Source organism: Gouania willdenowi, chromosome 15 (assembly GCF_900634775.1).
Source record: "Gouania willdenowi chromosome 15, fGouWil2.1, whole genome shotgun sequence".
In the NCBI taxonomy this organism is placed as follows: Eukaryota; Metazoa; Chordata; class Actinopteri; order Blenniiformes; family Gobiesocidae; genus Gouania; species Gouania willdenowi.
The window spans coordinates 15,540,178-15,563,682 of NC_041058.1; the positions used below are offsets into that span (position 1 = coordinate 15,540,178).

Here is a 23,505-nt window from a genome sequence, read left to right on the forward strand (position 1 = left end):
TAAAATTGTAATTAAAGTAATCATTAACGTCAATCATCCATCCATCCATTTTCTGACCTGCTTCTTTTTTTTTTTTCAATTTTATGTATGGAGCACTTATAAAAACAAGACGTTGACTAAAGTGCTGTACAGAGGTTACACACATTTTCACAAGTTAAAGAAAATCAGATTAAACAAATCAAATGTAACATAAAATGAACATAACATGTTAAACTAGAGTTATAACAAGACAAGAGGATTTGGTCTCGTCATGTTCTCCTGGAATGTCTGGAGCCTGTCCCTGACCACTGGGGTGCAGCGGTGCTTGAAGAACTGAGCTGACAGAGCTTTGTTTTTTAAACGTGACTTTATTGGTTGTTTGGGATTACATGTTGAAAAATATATATGATGGAGTTCAGCGACTGACAGTGGTCCAGCCATCCTCATCCTTCACATTCTTGTGGCGACGACCAGCTTTCTTTTCTGGAATATTTTGATGACCTACATCATGATGTTTGTTGCGGTCTCTGTGGTCAACCTCATCACGACGGACGTCACGATCTGCATTTACTCTGCTGCGACAATGCAAGTCTGGGCCTTCTCTCCTCCCAGCATTCTCCTCTCTGTAAACAAAAGCCCTCCTGACTGGACCTTGGTCTTTGAAACGTTCACCAGATCTCTTCCCTTCAGCTCCATTGCCACCGCCCTGGGGGCCACCATACGGGGGCCTGCAGTGGTCCTCTCTGGCTTTCTCTTGCTCACGCAAACCATCTGCAACAAGAAAAAGAAACAATGTTTTATAGATGAACTGCCCTTTTCAACGGGTGTAGATCGATCCTACACAAGCTGCAGACTTACCAGGTCTGTCCAGAGGCTTCTGGGGTTTGGTGTTATCTCCGCCGCGATGTGGCCCCTTACCCATATCTCTCCTTCCATCTCTATCATCATTCCCTCCTCTTCTTGGACCCCTGACATCATCAGCCTCACGTCTGGCACCCCTCCAGTTATCCATGCCTCTTCTTCCATCTCTATCATCATTCCCTCCTCTTCTTGGACCCCTGACATCATCAGCCTCACGTCTGGCACCCCTCCAGACATCCATGCCTCTTCTTCCATCTTTATCATCATTCCCTCCTCTTCTTGAACCCAAGTCATCATCAGCACCGCGTCTGGCACTCCTCCAATCATCCATGCCTCTGGATGGACCTCTCTCATCATCAAAGCTATGCCTGGGGCCGCGGGCATCATCAAGGCCATGCTTGGGGCGGCGGGCATCATTAAAACCACGACGAGGGCTACGATCATTGCCAAAGCCACAGCGAGTCCCTTCTGAGCGCCATCCTCCTTCTTTCTCAACAGGTTCCTGTAAAAGCAGAACGTCTTACTTGCGTTACTTTAAATTCTATTCATAGGCTGATTGACCAATTTTAATATAAGCACCAGGAAAACTGTGTGCCTCTGCAAATATTTCTGAGTTTCATTTACACAATGATTCATGTTTTCTCTGTCATTTTTACTTTTACCTGCGGGTCAAATTGGATTCTCCAAAGGACCAGATTTGGCCCCCTGGCGTTGAGTTTGACACATGTGTTATAAACAGAAGAGTCAAACCTTAATGTGATGTAACCAATTCAATCAGCCTCCTTCATACCTTGGGTTTTACTTTAAGCAGAGCTCTCCTCTCCTCCTCCCGGTGCTGTTCTTGCTCCTGAATCTCCTGCTGACGAGCACGCTGCTTTTTCTCCTGCTCCTCCAGCTTGCGCAGGTTTTCCTGGCGCTCTCTCTCTTTCTCCTCCCGCTGTTTTTGTTCCAAACGTTCACGCTCTTCTCGCTCTGTGAAAAAAAGCATTTCTGTTCCATCAAATATTCCCATTCCTTATTGTGAACCACAGCTGTCTCCACTTACGACTCAGGGGCAGATTAGGGGTATTAAAGGGGGTGCAAATGACACGGCGTGGGAAGAGGGCAATCAAAAAGTGAATGCAGTGGGCGCAATGCAATTCATCAAATCTGGAACTGTTAGCGGTGATTGTTTTAGCACAGGAAAATAGTACAACTGACAAGCAGTGTGCGTGACACAGCGCTGCTCAGACCTGCTAGATGATGGTCAGTGATCATCTTCAAATGATGCAGACTGATTCATTGACTATGTTGCTACATTAACTCAGAACAATGACAGATCAATAGGATTCTTTCTGTTCAAATCTGCCAGTTTTTCATGGACTGATCAAAGCAAAGTTACAGGACCTGACGGAGCAGCTACATTAAATTAGGGGGAAAATATCAGTAGATTTTAAAGTGGTTTAAAAAAAAAAACTTTTTTATTTGTTTATTTAGTTTTCTACATTATTAAATGTTTGTGCAGCAGACATTTAAGTTCACTGCCTCCAATTTAACTTCCTCAAATATCATTGTGTGCTTCTGTGCACTCACCTCTCCACATTGAACGAGCAAAATGCTCATTTAAATAGGGCGATCGCCACCACTTCTACATGCGCGCTAATCATTGCTGCAATCTTAGTGAATTCCTCGCAGCAGGTGAGGAAACTGCGTCACCAAAGGATTTAGGCACGCACCTGGTTTACCAACCTTTATTTCAGATCTTAGTAAATCCGCCCCTCAGTGTTCATATGAAACTTGTATCAATGATTTACCTTGCTTGAGCTGCTCCTCACGGATGCGATTTGCCTCCTCTTCTTTCTGGCGGTAGTAAGCCTTGCGCTTCTCTTCCCTGCGCTGCCTCTTCCTGTCCTCCAGACGTTTCACCCTCTCTACCACCAGACGCTCCGAGTATAATCTTTGTTTTTCCTGTCAGGAAACAAAACCAACATGAATATAATGTGCTGCTCTTCTGATTGCATTGATAACTAGACTGAATGATCATACCTCATAAATTATGCTGTGGGCAGCGATTTGTTTGGACAGGACGATTTCTTTGTCTTCCATCATCTTTGACATGCGCCTCTTCTCCTTCAGAGCATATTCATGCTCCAATTTTGACTTGTGGTTCTACAAGGAGGAAAAGTGAGCCATCAATTGTGGACCTGCAAATTATTAGTTCTTGATTTGTGTGACCTTTGAGTTTTCTTACAATTTCCATCTCCACACGCTCATTCTCTTTGGCAAGCTGCTCCTCATAAGCCTTTTTAATGAGAGGGACCTCCTCCAGGTGCTTTGCCCTCACAAAGTGGTCGTACTGAACGAAAGAAAAAATTGTGTTGAGTTTCACATTTAGTTGTATTTGAATATAAATCACTGACCTCTTTCTCCTTCAACTTCAAATGCTGCTCATGTTTTTTCTTCTCCTTTTCTAGGTGCTTCACCTGTTTAGCCAAGATGGTGCCTGGATCCATTTTCTCTAGATCCTACACAAAAAGCACTCCAAATTAGTTCCACAGTCAAGCAAAAAACATGAAAAAACAAAATCGCCATGAGACATTGAGTTTTCATAATGTGTCTAAAATGTTTTTGTTTGAGAAACTTTTTTTTCTTTTTCTAACACATATATGCTCACTGCAAAATACGACTATGGAGAAATACTCATACCTGTCAAGTATCCCGTTTTGGCCGGGAAACTCCCGTATCTTACCCCTCTTTTCCACTATCGGCCCGTAATAGTATTTTCCCGTAATTATCCGATATAGAAAACTACAATTTTGCATATATATATATATATATATGCATATATATATATATATATATATATATATATATATACATATATATATATAAATAATAGCTTATTTTGTATCAAAATACTAGTTTTAGGAGTCGCTGCTTTTATTTCTCAGAACAACATGTAAAGCTCATTTAGAAGGAATAATGAGTGCCTTTCCAAGACCTTCCCCATAACAAGCCACACTACAGAACTCACTCACACGTGCTGTCCCTTACAGGAGAAAAAGCCAAAAGTGGCACATATTGATCAGCTGATTGTTAATAAAGGTCCCTGTGTAGCATTTTACATCAGCAAATTTAACCCAGATTTCTCTGTCTGGTCAAACTACATTTGAAATAAAAATATCGAGATTGATATCGTGTATCACCATTTTGAGAAAAATATTGAGATATCAGTTTTGGCCCATATTGCCCAGCCCTAGTAGGAATGTTCACAGCATTTCAATGTTAATAAAAGTCGACCTACCAAATTCTAATCACATAATTGTATTTAGTAAGTGGTTGACAAGTGGGTATTTTAGATTTATTGTACACTTCTTTTAAAATATAAGAGATACTGAAACTTGGTTAGGGTGGTGGGACGGCTCATAGCCCCTAAAAATTTCCCTTATTTTCAAATCCAAAACTTAACAGGTATGCAAATACTTTTAACAGTACTCGGCATTTAATTAACGCACATTTCAGCACATATTGAAGACAATTATGGATGTCACAGAGCTGAAGCTATCTGTGCTCACGATTAACATACAGCAATCTTGTAATTGAAAATTGTTTACAACTTGCAATTATTCTAAAATCCTGCAATAAGTACACATAGTACTGTATATTAATGTAGAAAAGTTTGGAATGGAATGCATGTATTTTCAGAAGTAAATAGGGCATAAATGAGAGCTTGGATAGAAAATATGACCATGAACTCATTCTTCAGCAAATCTCACCTCAATGCACATATTCTTAAAAACTTTGGCTCCAAGTTCAGTCTTCTTGAGTTGTTCCAAACGCTCATGGACCGCTATCTTCTTGATATGTTCATGGTGCTGAACAACGCGTGCCATCTCTCGCTCCTTGACCTCGAGCTCCCGACATTCCTGCTCTGCCTTGCGTTCCTTCTGCATCTCAGCCTCCCTCACCTCCTCCTTATCTTGGCAGATGTTCAAGCTCTCCTGGCGCTCTTTGATGTTCTGTCTAGAAGCCAGGATCTGCTGGCGATTCTTCTGGGAATTTTCCAAATAAGCAGCGATAGCCAACTGCTTCTGCTCCTCACGCTCTTGCTGAGAGGGTTAAAGAATATACAGTGATGGTCATTTCAGAGGCTTCAATTACATTTCATCTTGACAACAGCAGGCAGAACTAACCAGTATGGAGGCAGGCTGTATCAATTGGATAGCTTTGGTCAGAGATTCTGACATGTCAGCCAGCTGGTTCTGGATTTTATTTGGCTGGTTTTGCAGGAAGGGCCCAACAGGAGCATCTTCTATGGTCAAGGAGTTTGGTTGAGAACCAAAGCTTAGACTCCAGGAGGCGTGATCAATTCGGACCTTAACACAGAATCCAAATGTTAGCTCACAGCACAGATAGTTTTTTTTACCATTTTAAAAACCACTCCCACTCATTATCATAGTAACTTCCTACCTGCAGGCCACAGTGCCGCGCAGCATCCACAATGCAGTGCTCCAGCTGAAAAGCATTCACGAAAGGGACGAGGGAGGCCAGACGACTGAAGTTGATGCGTTCATAGATCTGAGCAACCTTCAACCAGAGATGTAGAAAGTTGAGCAGCGAAATCATTATAGGTTAGAGAGGATCCCAAAATAGAGAACTACCGGTACCTGCTGTAGGACCCTCAGGACGGTGTTACTCTCCAGGTGTGGTATGTACTGCTGCAGATCAGACTCCTTCTCAGCCTGATCTCGTACCCAGTTCAGCACCTAGAAACAAAACCAGTGTGTGCTTATAGATAAAAGTTGATGAACATATTAGAAATAAGCATGATGATATTGCTTCCTTTTTCTTACCTTCATCACTCTTTCACTGAGTTTCAGAGGATTGAAGTCTACTTCAAGCCAGTTGTAAAGTTCTTTCACTTCAGGGACAACATACTGCAGGATGTCTAATTGGACCTAAAAACAGATCAGGTATTAAAACCAATCAACGTCTTTAAAACAGTGTACTAACTCAATGAGGCCAGCATCCCCAACCACTGGGTCCCACTACCAGGCATTGGATTGGTTCTGGGATTAAAGTTTGGTTTGTTCCTCATATTTTGCCAAAAAAAAAAAAAAAATTCAAAAGCACCAATCCTCCTGTTTACTTTTTCAACAGCCAAGGAACAAAACCAAGCAAACATAATCAAATGTGCCTGAAAAGGAGTTTCTTTGAGAAACAGAAACTCACTGCCACCAGTGAGGGACTATTAAACATTGCAACTGATTCAAAGTAGAAAATCACACAGTAAAGTATCAATGTCTGAATAGATCAAATTATTTTTTTTCTTGAAACTGCAAACATGTTAATAATCGCTGTGAGTCTGGAAAAGCTTGAATAAATACCATGTCATTGATGAGAGACTGGCGGGTCGGTGGGGACTTCAGACCCAAAAGTGTGGCAAGCTTGCATTGTTTCTCCACGATGACGTCATTCATGCCAAGCAGGAAAGCAATGTCGGTACGCTCGGGGGTGATGGGAATAGCCAGTGTTGCCAGTAGGACTCTGGTGGACATCCTGACCATCAAAAAAATAAAAAATATTAATTTTTTAATTTATTTTCTGTAGCGCTTGTTCCTGTTCAGGGTTGCAGGGGACCGTTGGTGCCTAACTCCAGCTCTCAATGGGCGCTGGATAGGGGGCACACCCTGGTCAGGACACAAGTCTATTCCATTGTAAGCACAATTAAATAACCACTCACATTCCCATTCACTTCAACAGTCAATCCCGAGACTTCAATTAACCTAACATACAGATTATTGGATGGCTGGAGGAAACCAGAGCACCCAGAGAAAACTGAAAAATATACTACCTCTGTATCTCGACTTGGGTCAGATTCTTTCGCATCTCCTTGGACAGATGGAAGTGTTGATGGAGAGCGCAGGCATGGAATATAGGTTTCTCAGATTTCCAGAAGACAGTGGACATCTTCTTGTAGTAGCTGGCCATCACTTTTGGATGAATGGGCGTCTTGGAAGAACCAAACAGCGCATGGATGTCCTGCATGGCTTTGAAAGCCTCCTGATCAAACAAGTGACAAAAAGTGCATCAGTACTATTTGATGGATTATTTTAAAGATTATTTTAAACAAGCACAATATTTCAGAATATACATATTTTCAATGACTAATCCAGTCAGCACAGATATAATGAGCGAATTGCTTTGAGTCACATACCAGCCAGAGCTCCATGCTGATCGCATGGTCCAGCTGCACCAGGCGTGTCTCCAGGTGCATGGAATGGGTCTCTGGGTTGTCGAGGTGGATGGCTATGCTTTGGTTGTAGAGATTCGGAATCTGGTCCAGATGTGTGTGCAGATTGTCGCACAGCCTCCGCATTTCTGTCTTCCGGTTGTACTTGAGACAAAACTTGAAAGCTGCAGAAAAATAAAATGTATACAGTATTTTCTCAGAATATGGTGGAGCCCATTTTGTCTTTGACTACTGACTCAGAACAAAAGCTTTTCCATATTTTCTTGTCTAATCAAGAGCTTAACTGATGCTTAAAATAACAGTTCAGTTTTAATATTATACGTTAGAGGTTTTAAAACAAAGAAAAGTAATCTTAAAGGGGCGGTTTTATGTTATTTTTCTAAGAACCCAAACAACAGTATTTGAGGTTTATTTTTCCAAATTGCCTCTTTTCCACAGTTTTAGCCCTCGTAACATGTGATGTCATTTTTTTGAACATGGAATTTTCCCAACACTTGTAAATATCAATGAAATCCGTGAAAATTATAAACTTCACTTTTAATTTGAAACGCCTTCATTGATAAACAATGTGACAGGTTGATTTGATCAGGTCATTGATCAGATTATTGCAGTGTGACTGAGTCACAGTTAAAATCTCTCTCCTTGATCATCATCATCATCATCATCATCATCGCTGTAAAGCGTGACATAGTTTGATGCGCTGGAGATATGAGGAAATAACCCGGCCGCAGAGCGTCCTGCTTTAATACAGAGGGATGTTTGCAGTGAAATAGAACTATTGGCTTCCATAATACACAGTTTTAAATATAAATAGTTTAAAGCAACCAGAGATGAGCCTCATCAACATGTGTGGGAACAGTTTGTGGTCCATCCTCACCTGCATATGACAGCTCGTTTCACTCTGTGGTTGATCAAACTGTGACTTTATGTTGGACATAGTATGAAAATAGTTGAATCACCGTAACCAACGTGGACAGAACTCTGCGTCTGTCAGAGTTTTAATTAATCGTGCAGCAGCAGCTGAGTGATCAGCAGCGACACACAAGTCCGTGTGGCTTCAAATGTAACTAAGTCCATACTTCTAGTGCAAAATACCTTTTTCAACTTTGGCCCACTGAGTGAGGCTAAATGGATGTATATCACTATAGCAAAACCATTATAAAGTGATTTTTTCATAATACCACCCCTTTAATTTGAGATAAAGCCAATTAGATGAACGTGAACTAAACTTGACAGTAATAAAAACCTTAAGCCACTACCTTGTTGAGCAACGCCATGGTACAAGCGCTCCACTTTGGAGTTGTTCTTCAGTATGTCCAGGCACAGACGATAGGACTCCCACAGGAACTTCACCCATGGAACGAGGCGCAGGAAATCAGTTCGATCGTGTGTGTTCTCTCCACTTACAGCGCTCAGGAGCACACTGACGTTACAACAAACACACGGTTAATCACAGTCTTAGAACACACATAGTCAATTTAAGAGAGTGAAATTAAGACACTTTATAATGTAAAAATAAAATGCAGACTTGCCTCTCTGGGGTTTGAATGCAATCCAAATCCTCGAGATTGAGGACCACCTGCTTGGATTCCTGCCTTGCCTTCTCCGTCTTCTCCTCTGCCAGCTTCAGGTAAGACCTGATCACACCAGTTAAAGATCCGATGTTCACCTGCAATTGCAATATTTTACATTAGACTATTCCTTACAAAACAGGTTATCGTTATGCAGGTATCCAGATGTTACCGCTCCACACCTGCTGACAGATATTCCTGTACTGGTAGAGACCCTCTCGGACCATTTGGCTCTTACGGAGCTCCACACAAAGCTCCAGGTATTTCATCATAATGGGTTCGTGGACCTTCTGCCATGTTTGATGATTCCCACACTTGAGGACATCGAGCAAGATCTCCAAAGCTAACTCCTTCTTGCCAGCCTTCAGGAACTCTGCAAAAGGGAAAGAAGTCACAGGTCACCAGACTGTAAAAATGAACAAATGCAATTACAACACTGAACGGTCACCTCTGTCTAAGTTATTTTGTCATACTTCTGCCAAAGGATGTCGACCTGTACGCAGTTAAAGCTTTCTCATCGACAGCCAGAGCATTGAGTAACATAATAAATATGTTGTTATTATTAATAATAGTATGTTGATGATTACATGGCTGCTCTGTATAATTACTAGGCAGTCAAAGCTTCACTATGTTGTATTTACAAAAATACAATTATTGTATTTCAATATATATATATGTTAAGTTATATGTAAGTTACTCTAAACTTGTAATATATTTATATTACTAGCTACTGGGATAAAAATGTAACTGAGTTACACTACTTTGAGTTACTAATTATATCACACTGATAGTGTTCGAATAATATCGGTCTAAGTGTTGTTTCAAATACTTCAGCTGTTTATCTATTTTAATAAATGCAACAATAGCCGTGTTAAGGTGTAGGGCAGTGATCGATACATTTATAATTAATAATAATAATAATACATTTTATTTGTATAGCGCTTTTACAGTGCTCAAAGACGCTTTACAGAGATAAACAATAAGTAAAAATACAGAGGCATAGACTTAAATAAAAAACACAATGTAATAAATAATAGGTAGACTACAAGATAAAATGGCTATACATTAAAAGCAGTCCGAAATAAGTGGGTTTTGAGGTGTTTTTTGAAGGTGAGAAGGTCCGTGTAACTCATACTAATGGTTTGAGGGGCTTCTAAGACCATCTTAAATGTGATCTGCTTACCTTCAGCTCGCTTCAGACCATTCTCTGGACGTTGAAAGTACGTCGGCATGTTGCTGGTGTTTTATCACTTCTCCTTAAGCGTTGACTTATACTGACAAAAAAAGTTATATCGACTTTTATTGACAAATGTTCCTGAATGTAATGATGGTTATGTGCAGCAAAGAGCTTCGCTATGTGCTTTCAAGTCGTTTAGAATGAAGTGAATAGTCTGTTACCACTGTTACCATGACTACCTGTAAACACAGGTGTGTTGGACGAAACTGCATTTCTTAACGACTAATATGGTTCTATATCGTTTCGAGTGACTATCTCCACAGTTACATTATTACTTAAACTGTACTGTATCGATACGGTCACTGCGGCTCAACACTGACACCTGCTGGATATCATACATCGTTGCAGGTATTCAACGTGATTAAAATGGCATACTGACCTAGTAAGAAAAGTAACATAATTTAAGCTATTGTACTTCATGTTGTATTATTTTATATCTTAATCTAAGTTTCAAATATATTTATACAGTAAATAAGGTGAATAAATAAGGTAAACAAAGTGAATATGTGGTGAATGTGATACTTCCAACATCTTCCTTGCAATGAGTCAAATCCTTATTTTGGAGCTCAGTTCTACAGCTGTAGAGTTTAGAATGTTTGGGGTTATTTGTAACTTTTTGTGGCCCTGTGCAATATGTGGTTTAAAAAAAAGTAGTTGGTATCACAAAATTGTTTTGTTCACCAATTTAAAAAGTTAAAATGAACAATTATGTGCAATCAAAATAAGAACAAAACGAAGAAAAAAATAATCTTACAATAAAACAATAGTATGAAGTGTAACAAATATGAATAAATGGATGTTTCTAATATTTTAGTATGTTTTTCTAACATTGCACAAGGTCAACTAATCAAGTGCAAACAATGAGAACAAACCTAAACTAATAAGTAATAATGTACTTTAAAGGGTCCATATAGACTCAAAGTAAAACTGGTCTGCTGAACAAGTGTATATATAACATAGCCTAATATGTATATAGTTTTTACAATAACATTGGAAAAAAGATATAAGACTATGGACTATAAGTATCGCTATTTATTATGATAAATGACATAACACATGAGGAGTAAAACAGATTTTATTTTACACACACAAGTAAACATGTGATTCCTATTGTTTGAACAAATCAAGTGGTTATAAATGCAAATATTTTCAAACACTTTGGAGTCATTTCAATGAGTGTTTATACATTGTAAAACTATAATTCATTTAATGTAATATACTGAACCCCTAAATTATTATTGCGCGCTCAAAACTTTGTGAAACTAATACGTGAGCGCGTAAAAGTTCTAAGGAAGCACGTAATAGTTTTCTTATAAACGTCAGTCATCAGGCTGCATGCGCTGCTCGTAAGTAGTGAATCATGTTAGAGGATCTAGTAAAGCTTTATTTCAGCCTTAGGGTTAGTGTTAACAATTACCTTTACATGCTCGCTTATGCAATACTAGTGTCACGTAGCTTTTATGCAAGCACGCATTAAAAAAAATAAATAAATACCTGTGTCCCTTTAGGAGCTCTGTAGTAATACACCTAATGGTGGTTCACTAATAATTTTTCATTACACTTTCACATCACTCAAATAAAGTTTGGTTCTTGAGCTGCACATAAAGAGTCACATTTATAATGAAAAACAAAAGAGACATTGTGTGGATTAAATGTGGGTGCTGTCAGATGTCTTAGTGTTGTTTCAAGTCAGCAAGGGCGGTGAGAGCTGCGTTCCAGCCAGGAGAGCCCATCACACCCCCACCTGCACATCACACGCAAAAAAAAAAGGGAAAATGACTTAATTCATTCCTGTTTTGGGAAGTCCCAGAAGTCTGACATCATCTTCAAATGCTCATATTCAGCACTGAGTAGAAACAAAATGTGTCCAAAGGTTATTAAATCTGTTTTTTATTGCCAGAACAGAAACTAACAAGATACAATAGGGATGTAACGATTCACGATGCTGGGTTCATGATACGATTCTCTCTCGATTTATTTTACATAATGGGAATGTAAACAAATATTCCTTTAGAAAATACTGTACTATTTTCCTTTTATATTTGATTGTCAAAAGAATCCCTTGATAAACTATTCAAAACAATGCAATTTAACTCAAATAAATCTTGAATTAAATAAATAAAGGAATAATACAAATGAAGAAGAAGCCTATTAATTTACATTCTGGTTCTATAGTAAACAATGCAAAACTACATAATAGTTCCTTTTCTTTTTAAAATTGCAACTGAAAATGTATTTTGTGCCTTAACAATTGGACTTATTAAAAAAAAAACAAAAAAAAACAGTTTTTACGTCAGATATTTGTTTGGACCAGGAGAGGGCGTTGGTAACCCAGTGGTCGGTTGGCATGCAGATATCCTTGCACTGAAGAAGAGAAGCTACGCTAGTAGACAGAGCTAATAGAAAAACGTGACTTTTACAGATATTCGCGTAATATTACAGATATTCGCGTAATATTACAGATATTCTTTCGGTGCTAAAGGGGTAAGGAATCATTTATGAACATGTTTAAGAGTAGATGGCGGCCAGAAAGAAAGTAGTAGCAGATTCCGCCCACCGCCTACACTTTAGACGAGAAGGATATATAAAAAAAGTACTGCAATTCAATTTTCAGAGCAACGATGTGAACTGTGATACCTATGAATCGATTTTTAACTGCCTTACGAGTAATCGTTACATCCCTAAGATACATTATTACATATTTGTGCCAACCTGGATGACCGCCACTGCCACACAGATACAGCCTTTTGATTGGTGAGCGGTAGTCTGAGAGAGAGGGCAGAGGTCGCGCTAAGTAGAGCTGATCAAGTGACATCGATCCATGGAATATGTTCTATCACAAACAAGAGAAAAAAACAATACACTTACAAACTGTGACAAGCACCTGAAATATGATTAAGGTGCCAGTCTGACAAAGACTGGCAGTTGTCAGTCGAAACATGTCAGGAGATCAAAGTGGATTTCCTAAGGAACAGTTGTGTGAATAAATGAAACCTTAACATATAGTTTTAATATGACATTTACTAAATAACTACTGAAACAACAGCCCAACAAAATAATCAATATGTATTTTTGATGTTTTTACAGAGCTTGTAGATCACGTACCCCTCCAGTGAGACCAAATATCCTCTCCAGGTCTGGCGGAGCCAGGATGTCTCGGCCGACCACTGACTTTTTGAATCCTGGGACATATTGCTCCACCCAGTCAAAAACTATAACAACAATAATATCCTGAAATATTACTAGAAAACAGGAAAACCAAAGCTTTTTCCAGGTCAAATCAGGACAATTGTACAGATTTACAGAACTGACACATGTTGAACCAGTTCTTGTTGTCTCTAAACACAGTGTGTGAGTGCTAAGTTTGAGGAGCAACTTTCCCTACAAACCTAAAATCTTTGTTCACTTCTGGGTGAATGGCCTCGTGTTATTTAATTTTCAATATTCGCAAAAGGTCAAATAACCCAAAGTTGGGGTCCAAATTAAAAATGAAAAAGTCACATAAAGAAAAATTGTTTTATATCCCAAGAAAGAGTAATCTTTATACTATAAATTAAAACAGAGATCACATTTTTTTTTCTTACATTCCTAAATGCAGTTATGGGCCAATGAATAGTAAAAAAAAAAAAAAAAGAAGTATTTTTTCAGATTTCAAGAGCGTGTCACCCAAGAACCAATGCATATATATATATCTGACTAATCATTAGTGATGTGAACAGTATATGCGCATAAAGCTCATAAAATAACAGGGAGCTGAAGCATATGCAAAAATGTTTACTGAACATCTAAACATATTTGAGTCCGAAACCCTGACAAACTTTTTTCCAAATTTGAGAGGCTGGCATGTCCACTCGATAGGATTTATTGCAGAACATTTATATATACTGTATATTCTAAGAGAGTAGGTGGAGCTGAATTACTTTACCAAATTTCAGTTTCCTATGAGTTGTAGTTCCTGAGATATTAGAAACTAAAAATGCATGAAATTCAACACACCTCCCTCACTAAATTGGCCATATCTCAAGTATTCATCCGGTCAAACAAATAAATTATAGTGTGCCTATTGAATGATCACGGAACAATTGGTAAAAAATTTTGAATTTTTTGAGACCAAAGTGTGTGGGATGACCTGAAAATGTGTTGAAATGACTTGGAATGACCCTTCTAACCTGTGTCTGCATAGGCCTCCCGGTCCTGTTCGGTCCACTCTCTGCCTAATATGTGGTACGGGGTGAACTGGGTGAATAGAGACACCACGTGACACCCAGGGGGAGCAAGAGTTGGATCCAGCACTGAAGGAATGGTCATTTCTAGCATCGGTCTACACAGGAAAGAGTTACACAAGAGACATGGAAGAGGGGAATGAAAACAAAGTAATGGGTAAAACCCATATGTAATGAAGTGAGGGAGGGGTTGGCAACGTGTAGGGCATGTTCATGTAGACTAAAAACGCCAGTCACTTTGTTCTTCTTCTTCTTCTTGTTGTGTACACTAGTTAAAATCGCTACTCCTCTGTTATTCGTGAACGGATTGGGCTGAAATTTGGTAGGTATCGATTTCTTACATATTTGCAACTCAAATATTACGACAGTTGGTTGTGCCGAATTATTGGCACACACCAATCTATAAATGGGGACAATTACCCCGTATGTGTCACGGTTTGCCAGGGGCCCCCGGGTGCCCCATTATTTTTAAATGACTACTCCTCCGTTAGTACTCCTTAGATTGGAATGCAGTTTGGTATGAATACTCTATGAATGAATATGATGAGACGCTCTGAGCCCTTTTTTGAAAAGAATTTCCGGTAATTTTCAAATTTACGGGAACATAGTCATGTGATTCAACGTAGATTATGATTATGCCTTGCACAATTTGATTTCGGGGCCTTTTTTTGGTAATTTCCATTAAAGCTGTTTTCTCATTTATTTATGAGTCAAATATTGCGACAGTTGTTGGTACCAAATCATTGACACATACCAATAAATGAATGGGGCACATTACTCCATATGTTTTTCAAATGACTACCCCACCATTAATGCTCATTGAATCGGGCTGTAATTTCACATGGATACCTCCTTTTCCGGTAATTTCTAAATTTATCAGAACATAGTCATGATATATATCATTTCAAAGCCAATTCAACGTAGATTACAATTTTACTCGCACAATTTCATTTGTTTTACACAGAGGAACTGAGTCGTTTCACTGAATTCTCAGGAACGTGGTACGTACTATTCGGCGCAGGCCCGGAAGTAGTTCAGCAGAACTTGTTTCTTAAGAATTTTTTATTTTGATAAGCGCTACAAAATGACTATTGTAATTTGCACTATATAAATAAAGTTGAATTGAATTGAATTGAATCAAAAGGATTTTAATTGAATTAAAATATCAACAAAAGACATTTCTTGTATGTTCAGGGTCTTAGGTGTTAGCTGTAAACATTGTACTTACCCATGACCAAAATAGTACATGGAGGCTCTTCTACCTGCAGTTAGTTAATTTCAATAATAAATCCAATTCAATTCCATCCAACTTTATTTATATAGCGCTAATTACAACAAAAGTCATCTCAAAGTGCTAAATGAATGCATCAGGCCGTAACTTTTTCACAAAGATGTGTAAAGCTGAGACTCAAAGATCAATAATTATTTACTCGAAAAAATATTTAAAAAGTTGAAATTGGGTTATAATCTCCACTATAAACACTCTTTTACTAAACTTGTCAGAAGAAGTTCAGAAAATGAATTAGTTTTGACAAATACTTACCTCACTGACGGTCGCCCATTCATTGCATCTCTGTATGCCGTCTCCAGTACCTCCACACTTTCACAGTTTAGGTGAATGGAGCATTGATGGTGGGGTCCAGGTTTATTATCTGGTGTAGGAGCAGCTAGGAAATTTGGTAGTTTGTCTACTGCCACTGTGTAAAAAGGGCCACAAGAAATGAAAAACATGGATGTATTCTGTAGAAGTTCTCAGTAACCAACTTAAAACAATGAAACTGACAGTTTGACTTGTTTGAAACTGCCACATCCAGTAATTTCAAATCAAGCTCTGTGCAACAAAACAGAAAACTTTTATTAAGTCACTTAACCCCTAATTACAGATGATGTAACATCAAAAGATACGGACCTCAAAGCCTTCCTGAGTAATAAAGCCATGTAGAGCTCAGACTATGTACCAATTAAGCCTGTAAAACTGAAAATACACAGAGTACTTTGTGTTTTACAGTTTTATAATACAGATCTGTTCAGAGGTCTGCCAGTAACTTCAAATACTCCATAATAATGACACATTTGTTCAATACCTCCTCCGCGACTAACAATAAAATGTGTAAGCTGTCGTTTAGTGCAGCCATAACATGTAGCTGAAAATATCACGCGGTAACACAAGTACAATTAGAAAGGACCTCTAACTACTTTGTTTATATACTATACATTAAAGAGAGGGGAGGATGGTTCCCTAAATAGTGTTAAAATGCTGATTAATCCACTTTTAATCTCTAAACCCACCAGTTCAATAATGCACTCTCCGTGACTGCTCTGTCCTTTTTATTATTGTAATAATGTTCTTTCACCTAATTTTATTGTCATCTGTTTCTTTATTTATGCCCTTGGCTGTTTGAAAAGCACTGTAAAATGCACAATACTGTTATTATTAATATATATTTTTTAAATATTTATTTATGTATTTCTGGGGTCGTACTGCAGCTCATTGTGGGCCCAACTTCCTGTGTGATATTAAATGGAATTTACAAGTGGCAAATCAAATATAAACTATGACAAAAAACTAACCCTAAATTGATTGTTGATTGAGAAAATAAAATCAGAGTTCATCAAAGGCTTATGGCGCAAATGTTTGGGGTGAAATATTCGTACATTTCTTCAAAAGTATCTGAGATGAAGAGAAAACATCCAGAAAGCTGGAAGAAAGAGACCAACCGTTGATTTTGGTCACAGGTGAAGTGTAATCTATCTGATCTACAGCTTTGATGAACTCTGGAGGAAGAGCCGCCTGCAATGAAAGCAGAGTTTTATATTTAAAAACAAAATGGCTGATTAAGTGCAGTGTGCATGTGGTGTTACTGTACTCACCTGTGGCGTAAGGTCCTTGAAGGTAACATACGGAGTAGCATTTGATAAAACAACGTTACTCCTGATCTCTGAGCCGTCTTTCAACGTCACCCCTTTCACACCGTCTGAATCCACCAAGATCTGTCCCACATCCTGCCAGCGACGAAAACCAATAAACAAAAAACCGTAACACTTTTATTGACGTTTTACACATAAGGCTGACATTACGCTGTCATTATTTGTCATTTGCATGAACAACGTGTCAAGAAGGCTGTCATTAAGTGTCGTTCGCTAAATTGTGACACCTTTGGAGCAATGTTGGCATTTTTTGGGTTAGGTGGAGGGATCTAGTGGGGTTAAGTAGGGTTATAGGGAACTAGAGGTGAGGCACGGGCATTCTCTTAAGATGTGTATACTCAAATTAAACTTAAAATAATAAAATTTTAAAGAAAATAAAAAGGTTTACATAGACAATACATGGTGGATGCACTTCTAGGAGCGTCGAGAGGTCCCGCTTCCTGTGCGGCGCGTTTTGAAGCTTTACGCGTGGCAGACGCTACGCGTTTTGAGATTTCAAGATTTTGACGTGCGTCCGGCGCCGCTGATACAAGAGTTGGGATTGTTGAACTTTTGGGGCATATCGCAGCGCATCGACCAATCAGGAGCTTTTCCCAACCGTGACATATTCAGAATAATGAAGAAAAAAAAAAGACACCTGACGCCTGAAGCGCGTTTGGTGTGAACAAACGACACTAGCCTTCATGACACCTTATTCATGCTAATGGCAGGTGTCATATCATAATAATGACAGCGTAATGTCAGCATTTATGTATAAAACTTCAAGTAAAGTGTGAGCCAAAAAACATTTTCAAAGAGATTGCTGTTGAAAATGCAATCAAAGATTTTTAGAATCGCCTACCTTCTCAGTAAAGATGTCTACACCATACGAGCGGGCAGCACTGGCAATAGCCTGAGACACGCCCCCCATGCCGCCCTCTACATAACCCCATGCTCCTTTCTCCTTCTCCAGCTCTCCCATCACATGATGCAGGAGCACATACCTTCAAAACAAGACCAGAGTACGTTATAACACAGATATCTGTTCATTCCTGCTCCTTCCATTGCTCACCCACTACCAGGATTACTGGGACTTGTCATGGCTCCTATCACACCATCAGTGGCTAACGTCGCTCTCAGCGGCTCCGACTCAAACCACCGAGTGAGAATCTTTCACACAAAACAACAACCGGTTAGGAAACATAAAGTAAACACCTGCTGATTACAAAGTTTAGTGTAAAACTTCACAAACCTTCATTATTGGAGCAGTTACCAGCTCATAAAAGTCAGGAATGTTTCCACCCAGTTTCAAGCCTTTAAAATCCAATTAAAAGAACACATCTCAGCATGACATAATAACAAAAAAAAACAATGATGAAAAAACAATTGCTGTTACTCAGGCCAGAAATAAAGTGCATTTCTTCCTACGCACCACACTTGACAAGAGGCTTCAGAGTTTTAGCTGCAGTCATTCTCTTCCTCAGTGATCCAGCTGTTAAACCTGGGATATCTACAGGTGGGGCATCCAGTAATGGATGGACGGCTGCTGCCAGTTTTTCAAGGTGTGCAACAAATTCCGGATACGCCTAGAAACAAAGATGTGAGAATGCTTGAGAATGTTGAAGGTATGGGAAAGAAAATAAAATGCTGCGTCATCCTCTGAGATTGTGGTAATAGTGCAGACATTTTAAACCACATGTGCTGCACACGGTCATTGATCACCTTTGCATCCTTCTGTGAAAACTTTCCGATTTCCATTTGATTCCTGGCCAGGTCTGAACCTAGCATGAGAGACCGTGGGGCAGCACCGTTCACTCCCTCCTCCAGCATGGGTGTAAAAGCATGGGGGTCTCGCATATATACCCTTAGCCCATGTTTCTACAACATACACACATATAACACATTGAAAAAGGCACACATGCAGATTAGAACCTGTTTAGCTGGACACAGACGTACTTACCTTGAGCTCCAGGTCTGCGTATATGTGTGGACGTAACAAACTCAGCAAGTAGGCACATCGAGAGAAGTGGAAACCTGTGAAAGTTAAAAAGTATGTTATTTTTCAGGATTTCAATCATAACTCAAACACACCCAAAAAAAATAATTGAAATCACAGAAACTAGATAAAGGGTAATATTACTGTGGTCAGATAAATTTCTTCAGGAAAACTGACAGCCTACAAGTGGTTCTCAACCTTTTTTGGAAGGTGACCAATTTGATATCAAAAATTTATTTCCATTTTTTTTTTTTATTTTTTTTATTTAGCACTTTAGAGCAGCCATTAAAGAAAAAAAGAAAGAACAGAAAAAACATCCATTCGGATGTATGAATATACAACAACAAAAAAGAAGTAATAATAATAATAGCATGTGCATGGGAGAGGTACAGTATAAAGCCAACAGGCTTACAAATAAAAAGCTGATATAATAGAATAAAGATATAATATATTAGTGCCTGATCAAATATCCTTATCCTATTATATCCCTAATAGGAAAAGAATATAACAGATAAGGATATTTGATCAGGCACCCATGTGGGCAGCTGCAGCCACCACTTGACTGACAGAAGGAACCCGCATTTATATCATATATGTGTTTCAATTGTCTTTCATAATCAATGTGCTTTAAAAAAAAAATAAAATAAAAATATCTGCCTCAAATATCGGCCATCGCTGAAATTTTTTGTAAAAAATAGGTATCTGCATCGGCCCATATACTGTAGGTCGACCTCTATTTTTTTTTTTCTAGAATTAGTTTTTTATCATGTTTGTTTTACTGTATTTACAAATACAGAGTAGCCAGGATTAGTGACATGTTGTACTAACAGATTTTGTGCATTTTAGTTGAACTAGATTTATATTTTACAAAGTGAAAGTATAGAATACAGTTGTATAATATTATGTATGATTTGCATCCACCTTGTTCATATTAAACCCTTACTGAAAATAACCAGAATTACATCCGTGTATGTTAAGACTGAGTGGCTCTGCTTCCTGAGGTAATGTGATCATGTGCTTTCTCTATAGATTAAAGGGGCCTTAGCGTCTCAAATGATGTATGTCTTCTCCTGTTTATTATTACTTTGTAATGATGTGACCTGGAGATTAAAACCAGATGTTTTGCATGTATTTGAATGTATGTAAAAACTTTGTACAGGTGATTTTTGCTAGACTGTTTTCATTCTGAATCTTGTATTAATAAACTTTGTATTATTTACAAGTCAGCGTCGACAAAGACTTTTTCTGCACCACTTTCATCATTTGCACCAGAGAGAAAGACACCACAATTATAATCAAAATTATAACTAAAACAAATTAAAATGTATTTTCATTTTTCAGTCACTCTAGGTGACCCCACATGGGGTCCCGACCCCAAGGTTGAAAAACTCTGGCCTACACATTCCTGAGGTGCTTTCAATGCCATAAGGACAAAATGGGAACACACTTGTGTTGTAGAGTTGTTACTAAGTGATATGGGGTGTCATAATACGATACTGATATCGGATATTGGTTCAATATCGACAAATTATATATTATATTATAATCTAAAATATTTGATACAAGCAGCCCATTTATTGAATTTAATATTATTATCTATTTTTCCCAGGGCTTCTAATTTATTTGTGCATTAAATTGTGGAATAATTTTTTTTATTTGAGGTTAAAATGTATGTAACCCATTATTTTATAATGGCGGTATAAGTTCTACTGTTGCTGACAATTGTTCTCTGAGTAATATCACTTGATCAAGTTGTTTTTAACATTCTACACTACAAAATAAGCAATAATATAGTATGTATCCATGCTGATATCGGATCGAACCAATACATGTATCAGCCGAAGCTCAAGGCTGCAATATCGGTATCGTATGAGACGTGAAAAAGTTGTATCGGGACACCCCTAGTGATATGTGGAAAAATAATTTATTATTTATTATACCATTGATCTTGTATTTTTGGACCTGGTTACAACCTGAACCAACCTGGGATGATCTCCTCTGAGACGGCTGCTCCTCCCAGCACATGTCTACGCTCCAACACTGCTGTGTTTAAGCCTCCCTTTTGGAGATAGGCAGCCTGCACATCACAAGGCACATCTGCCCTTTAACCGGTTGCTTATCAATATGACTACACAATATACACTACAGCATAAAACAGGTGTTGGGTAACAAGTAGATGAACTCACAGCCACCAGTCCATTGTGTCCTGCAAGGGAAGAAAAAACAGATTTGAGATTTAATTTTGACAAAAAATAAATAAAAATAAATAAAAATCTCTCTTTAAAATATATTTTTAGAAGAAGAAAAAAAACAACCAAACTTGGAGTAAATATTTGCACTTTTAAAGCCTGGATATACTATGGAAGCCTGTTTCCGCCACAAAAAAAAAAAAAATATATATATATAAATAAAAAATCAAGAAGTCATAATTATGAGTTAGTAAAGTCATAATTATGAGAAAGAAAGTCATAATTATGAGGAAATTACTATCAATGCAAAAAAGGTGACGGAATCATTTTGCAAAAAAAGACTTATTTATGTACTTCTACTATTTTCTACACTATATACCATGTGTTTCATTTTAAGAACTGAATAAACAGCCACAATATGTGTTTTGAATAAATTATTATTCAAAGTGTAAATAAGAATGTTAACAGTCAGTGTCAGTATAGACTGCTGCAAATGCTCAGTTTCAAACAATTCTGACTTTACTAACTCATAATTATGAATTGCAGTGGTGATTTTTATTTTATTTATTTTTTTTTTTAGTGGCAGAAACGGGCTTCCATAGTTAAACAGAACTTTCTGTGCAACAAAAAACAAACAAAAAAAAAGAAGGGAAAAAAAAACTGAATGGATATTTTTGTTGTTCAATCGCCATTTTAGTCCAAAGTTAAAATGTTACAATGACACAGTAAGAAAGAATAGTATATGTTATTTATTAATGACATCTAGGAGCATAAGGCGTTTGTTGTTGGTGTCTTTTGCAAACTCTGCAGGTACTTAGCAGCTGTCCTGTTCGCTTTGTGTCTCTGACGCACGAACATGCTCACCTCCTCCGATGACCAGTGCGTCATACTGGGACTTTACTTCAGTGTGACTGGATCTCGATCCTGTAACAGTCCTGACAATGGTTACGGCTCTCCGTGCACGCTCGGTTCTCCAGGCTGCAGCCATAGCAGAAATGAAGCAGCTCACTGTGCACTCTAGCCCCGCCCACTCCACTCCACTCCACTCACATGCGTTAAGTGGGTTTCCCGCCACTCTATTTATTATCTAACACAGACAAACAAACAAAACACATCTAAGTCATTTATTCATCCAATATTGTCCTGGTTTGTTTTTATCCTAATTTTGTTCTAAGTTGTGATGTTGTTTTGTTCCCATTTGATTTAGAGAACCTCACAAAAACACACCTCATGCTCAAACAAAGGCATTTAATAGATTTAACATCAGTTTGGATACTGTATTCCATAGATCGCATTAGTTTTTTAAACTTTTTACTTACAGGAAGTTGATAAGATATTATGTTGTTCTGGCCACTTGATGGCGCTGTTGTCCTATTCCTCAAGCCTCTCAATAACTTTATGGACAATAAAGTCAATGAAGTTCACTGAAATGTCAATAAGTTATTGCACACTGTTTATATTGGACGTTGGGGATACAAACAGGCAACATCGGGGGCAGCTAAGTGGCTGCAAGGGTCCTCAGGTAAAGACGGGAGCATCCGAGCAAATGCCTGTTTTAAATAGACTTTGTGTTTACTTTTTTTAAATAGTTTTATTGTAAAAGTACTTATATCCTGACCCCAGTACGCTATTGTTGATAAGGTATTGGTGTTACGGTATTGGTGTTACTGGAAAATATGTGATATATTTTATTCTACTTTATTATTATTATTATTATTATTATTATTATTATTATTATTATTATTATTATTATTATTGTTGTTGTTGTTGTTGTTGTTGTTGTTGTTTATTTATTTATTTATTTATTTATTTATTTTATTTTTTTTTATTCTCTTCCTCTTCAATAATATATGTTCAACCTCTTGAAGATGGCATCCTTAAGTTGTTTATGATAATGTGCCTATGTTTGTTTGTGTGTAATGTTCATTAATAAGAATAAAAAAAGAGGAAAAAAAGTTTTATTGAAAAGTAGTAAATCAATATTGGAATATGTGTGACCACACTCACGCAAATAATTGGCCTTTCTGTTGATTAAGGAATAATTCCTAACCCTTTTTATCTTTTTACTTCAATTAATCTCTTTCTGCAGTAAAACCCTAACTTTCATAATTAAAAAACTAAAAAAGAAAAAGAAATACTGATAGATAGATAGATAGATAGATAGATAGATAGATAGATAGATAGATAGATAGATAGATAGATAGATAGATAGATAGATTTACAACAAGTATGTATAAGTGTGTATAATACAACTACTGACATATAACTATACTATATAACTATATTATCCACATGACCCTGAAGGAGTAA

The 23,505-nt window shown here is 37.8% G+C and overlaps 2 protein-coding genes across 3 annotated transcripts; both read right to left on the bottom strand.

The window, feature by feature from the left end:
- Positions 1-362: 362 nt before the first annotated feature.
- On the bottom strand, positions 363-10,064 carry LOC114476930 (eukaryotic translation initiation factor 3 subunit A-like). Of its 2 annotated transcripts, none has more exons than XM_028468946.1 (19): positions 9,827-10,064; positions 8,826-9,016; positions 8,605-8,741; positions 8,332-8,495; positions 7,037-7,236; positions 6,674-6,882; positions 6,207-6,378; positions 5,673-5,777; positions 5,487-5,585; positions 5,290-5,406; positions 5,013-5,195; positions 4,596-4,928; positions 3,240-3,344; positions 3,071-3,175; positions 2,866-2,988; positions 2,634-2,787; positions 1,631-1,812; positions 838-1,342; positions 363-750 (listed from the first exon to the last, which is right to left on the bottom strand). In XM_028468946.1, exons 1-19 carry the CDS (start codon positions 9,873-9,875, stop codon positions 395-397), a joined length of 3,489 nt encoding a protein of 1,162 aa, XP_028324747.1. In that variant the 5' UTR covers positions 9,876-10,064; the 3' UTR covers positions 363-394. The 2 variants fall into 2 exon arrangements, with proteins under 2 accessions (XP_028324747.1, XP_028324748.1); XM_028468947.1 differs by lacking the exon at positions 9,827-10,064 and adding an exon at positions 9,708-9,791.
- An 877-nt stretch (positions 10,065-10,941) lies between these two features.
- pyroxd2 (pyridine nucleotide-disulphide oxidoreductase domain 2) lies at positions 10,942-22,648 on the bottom strand. Its single transcript, XM_028469609.1, has 17 exons — positions 22,515-22,648; positions 22,060-22,282; positions 21,193-21,212; positions 20,990-21,083; positions 18,971-19,044; positions 18,733-18,888; positions 18,443-18,596; positions 18,263-18,324; positions 18,083-18,180; positions 17,873-18,014; positions 16,975-17,106; positions 16,822-16,894; positions 15,647-15,800; positions 14,050-14,201; positions 12,986-13,092; positions 12,593-12,713; positions 10,942-11,624 (listed from the first exon to the last, which is right to left on the bottom strand). Exons 2-17 carry the CDS (start codon positions 22,181-22,183, stop codon positions 11,554-11,556), a joined length of 1,734 nt encoding a protein of 577 aa, XP_028325410.1. The 5' UTR covers positions 22,184-22,282; positions 22,515-22,648; the 3' UTR covers positions 10,942-11,553.
- Positions 22,649-23,505: the final 857 nt, after the last annotated feature.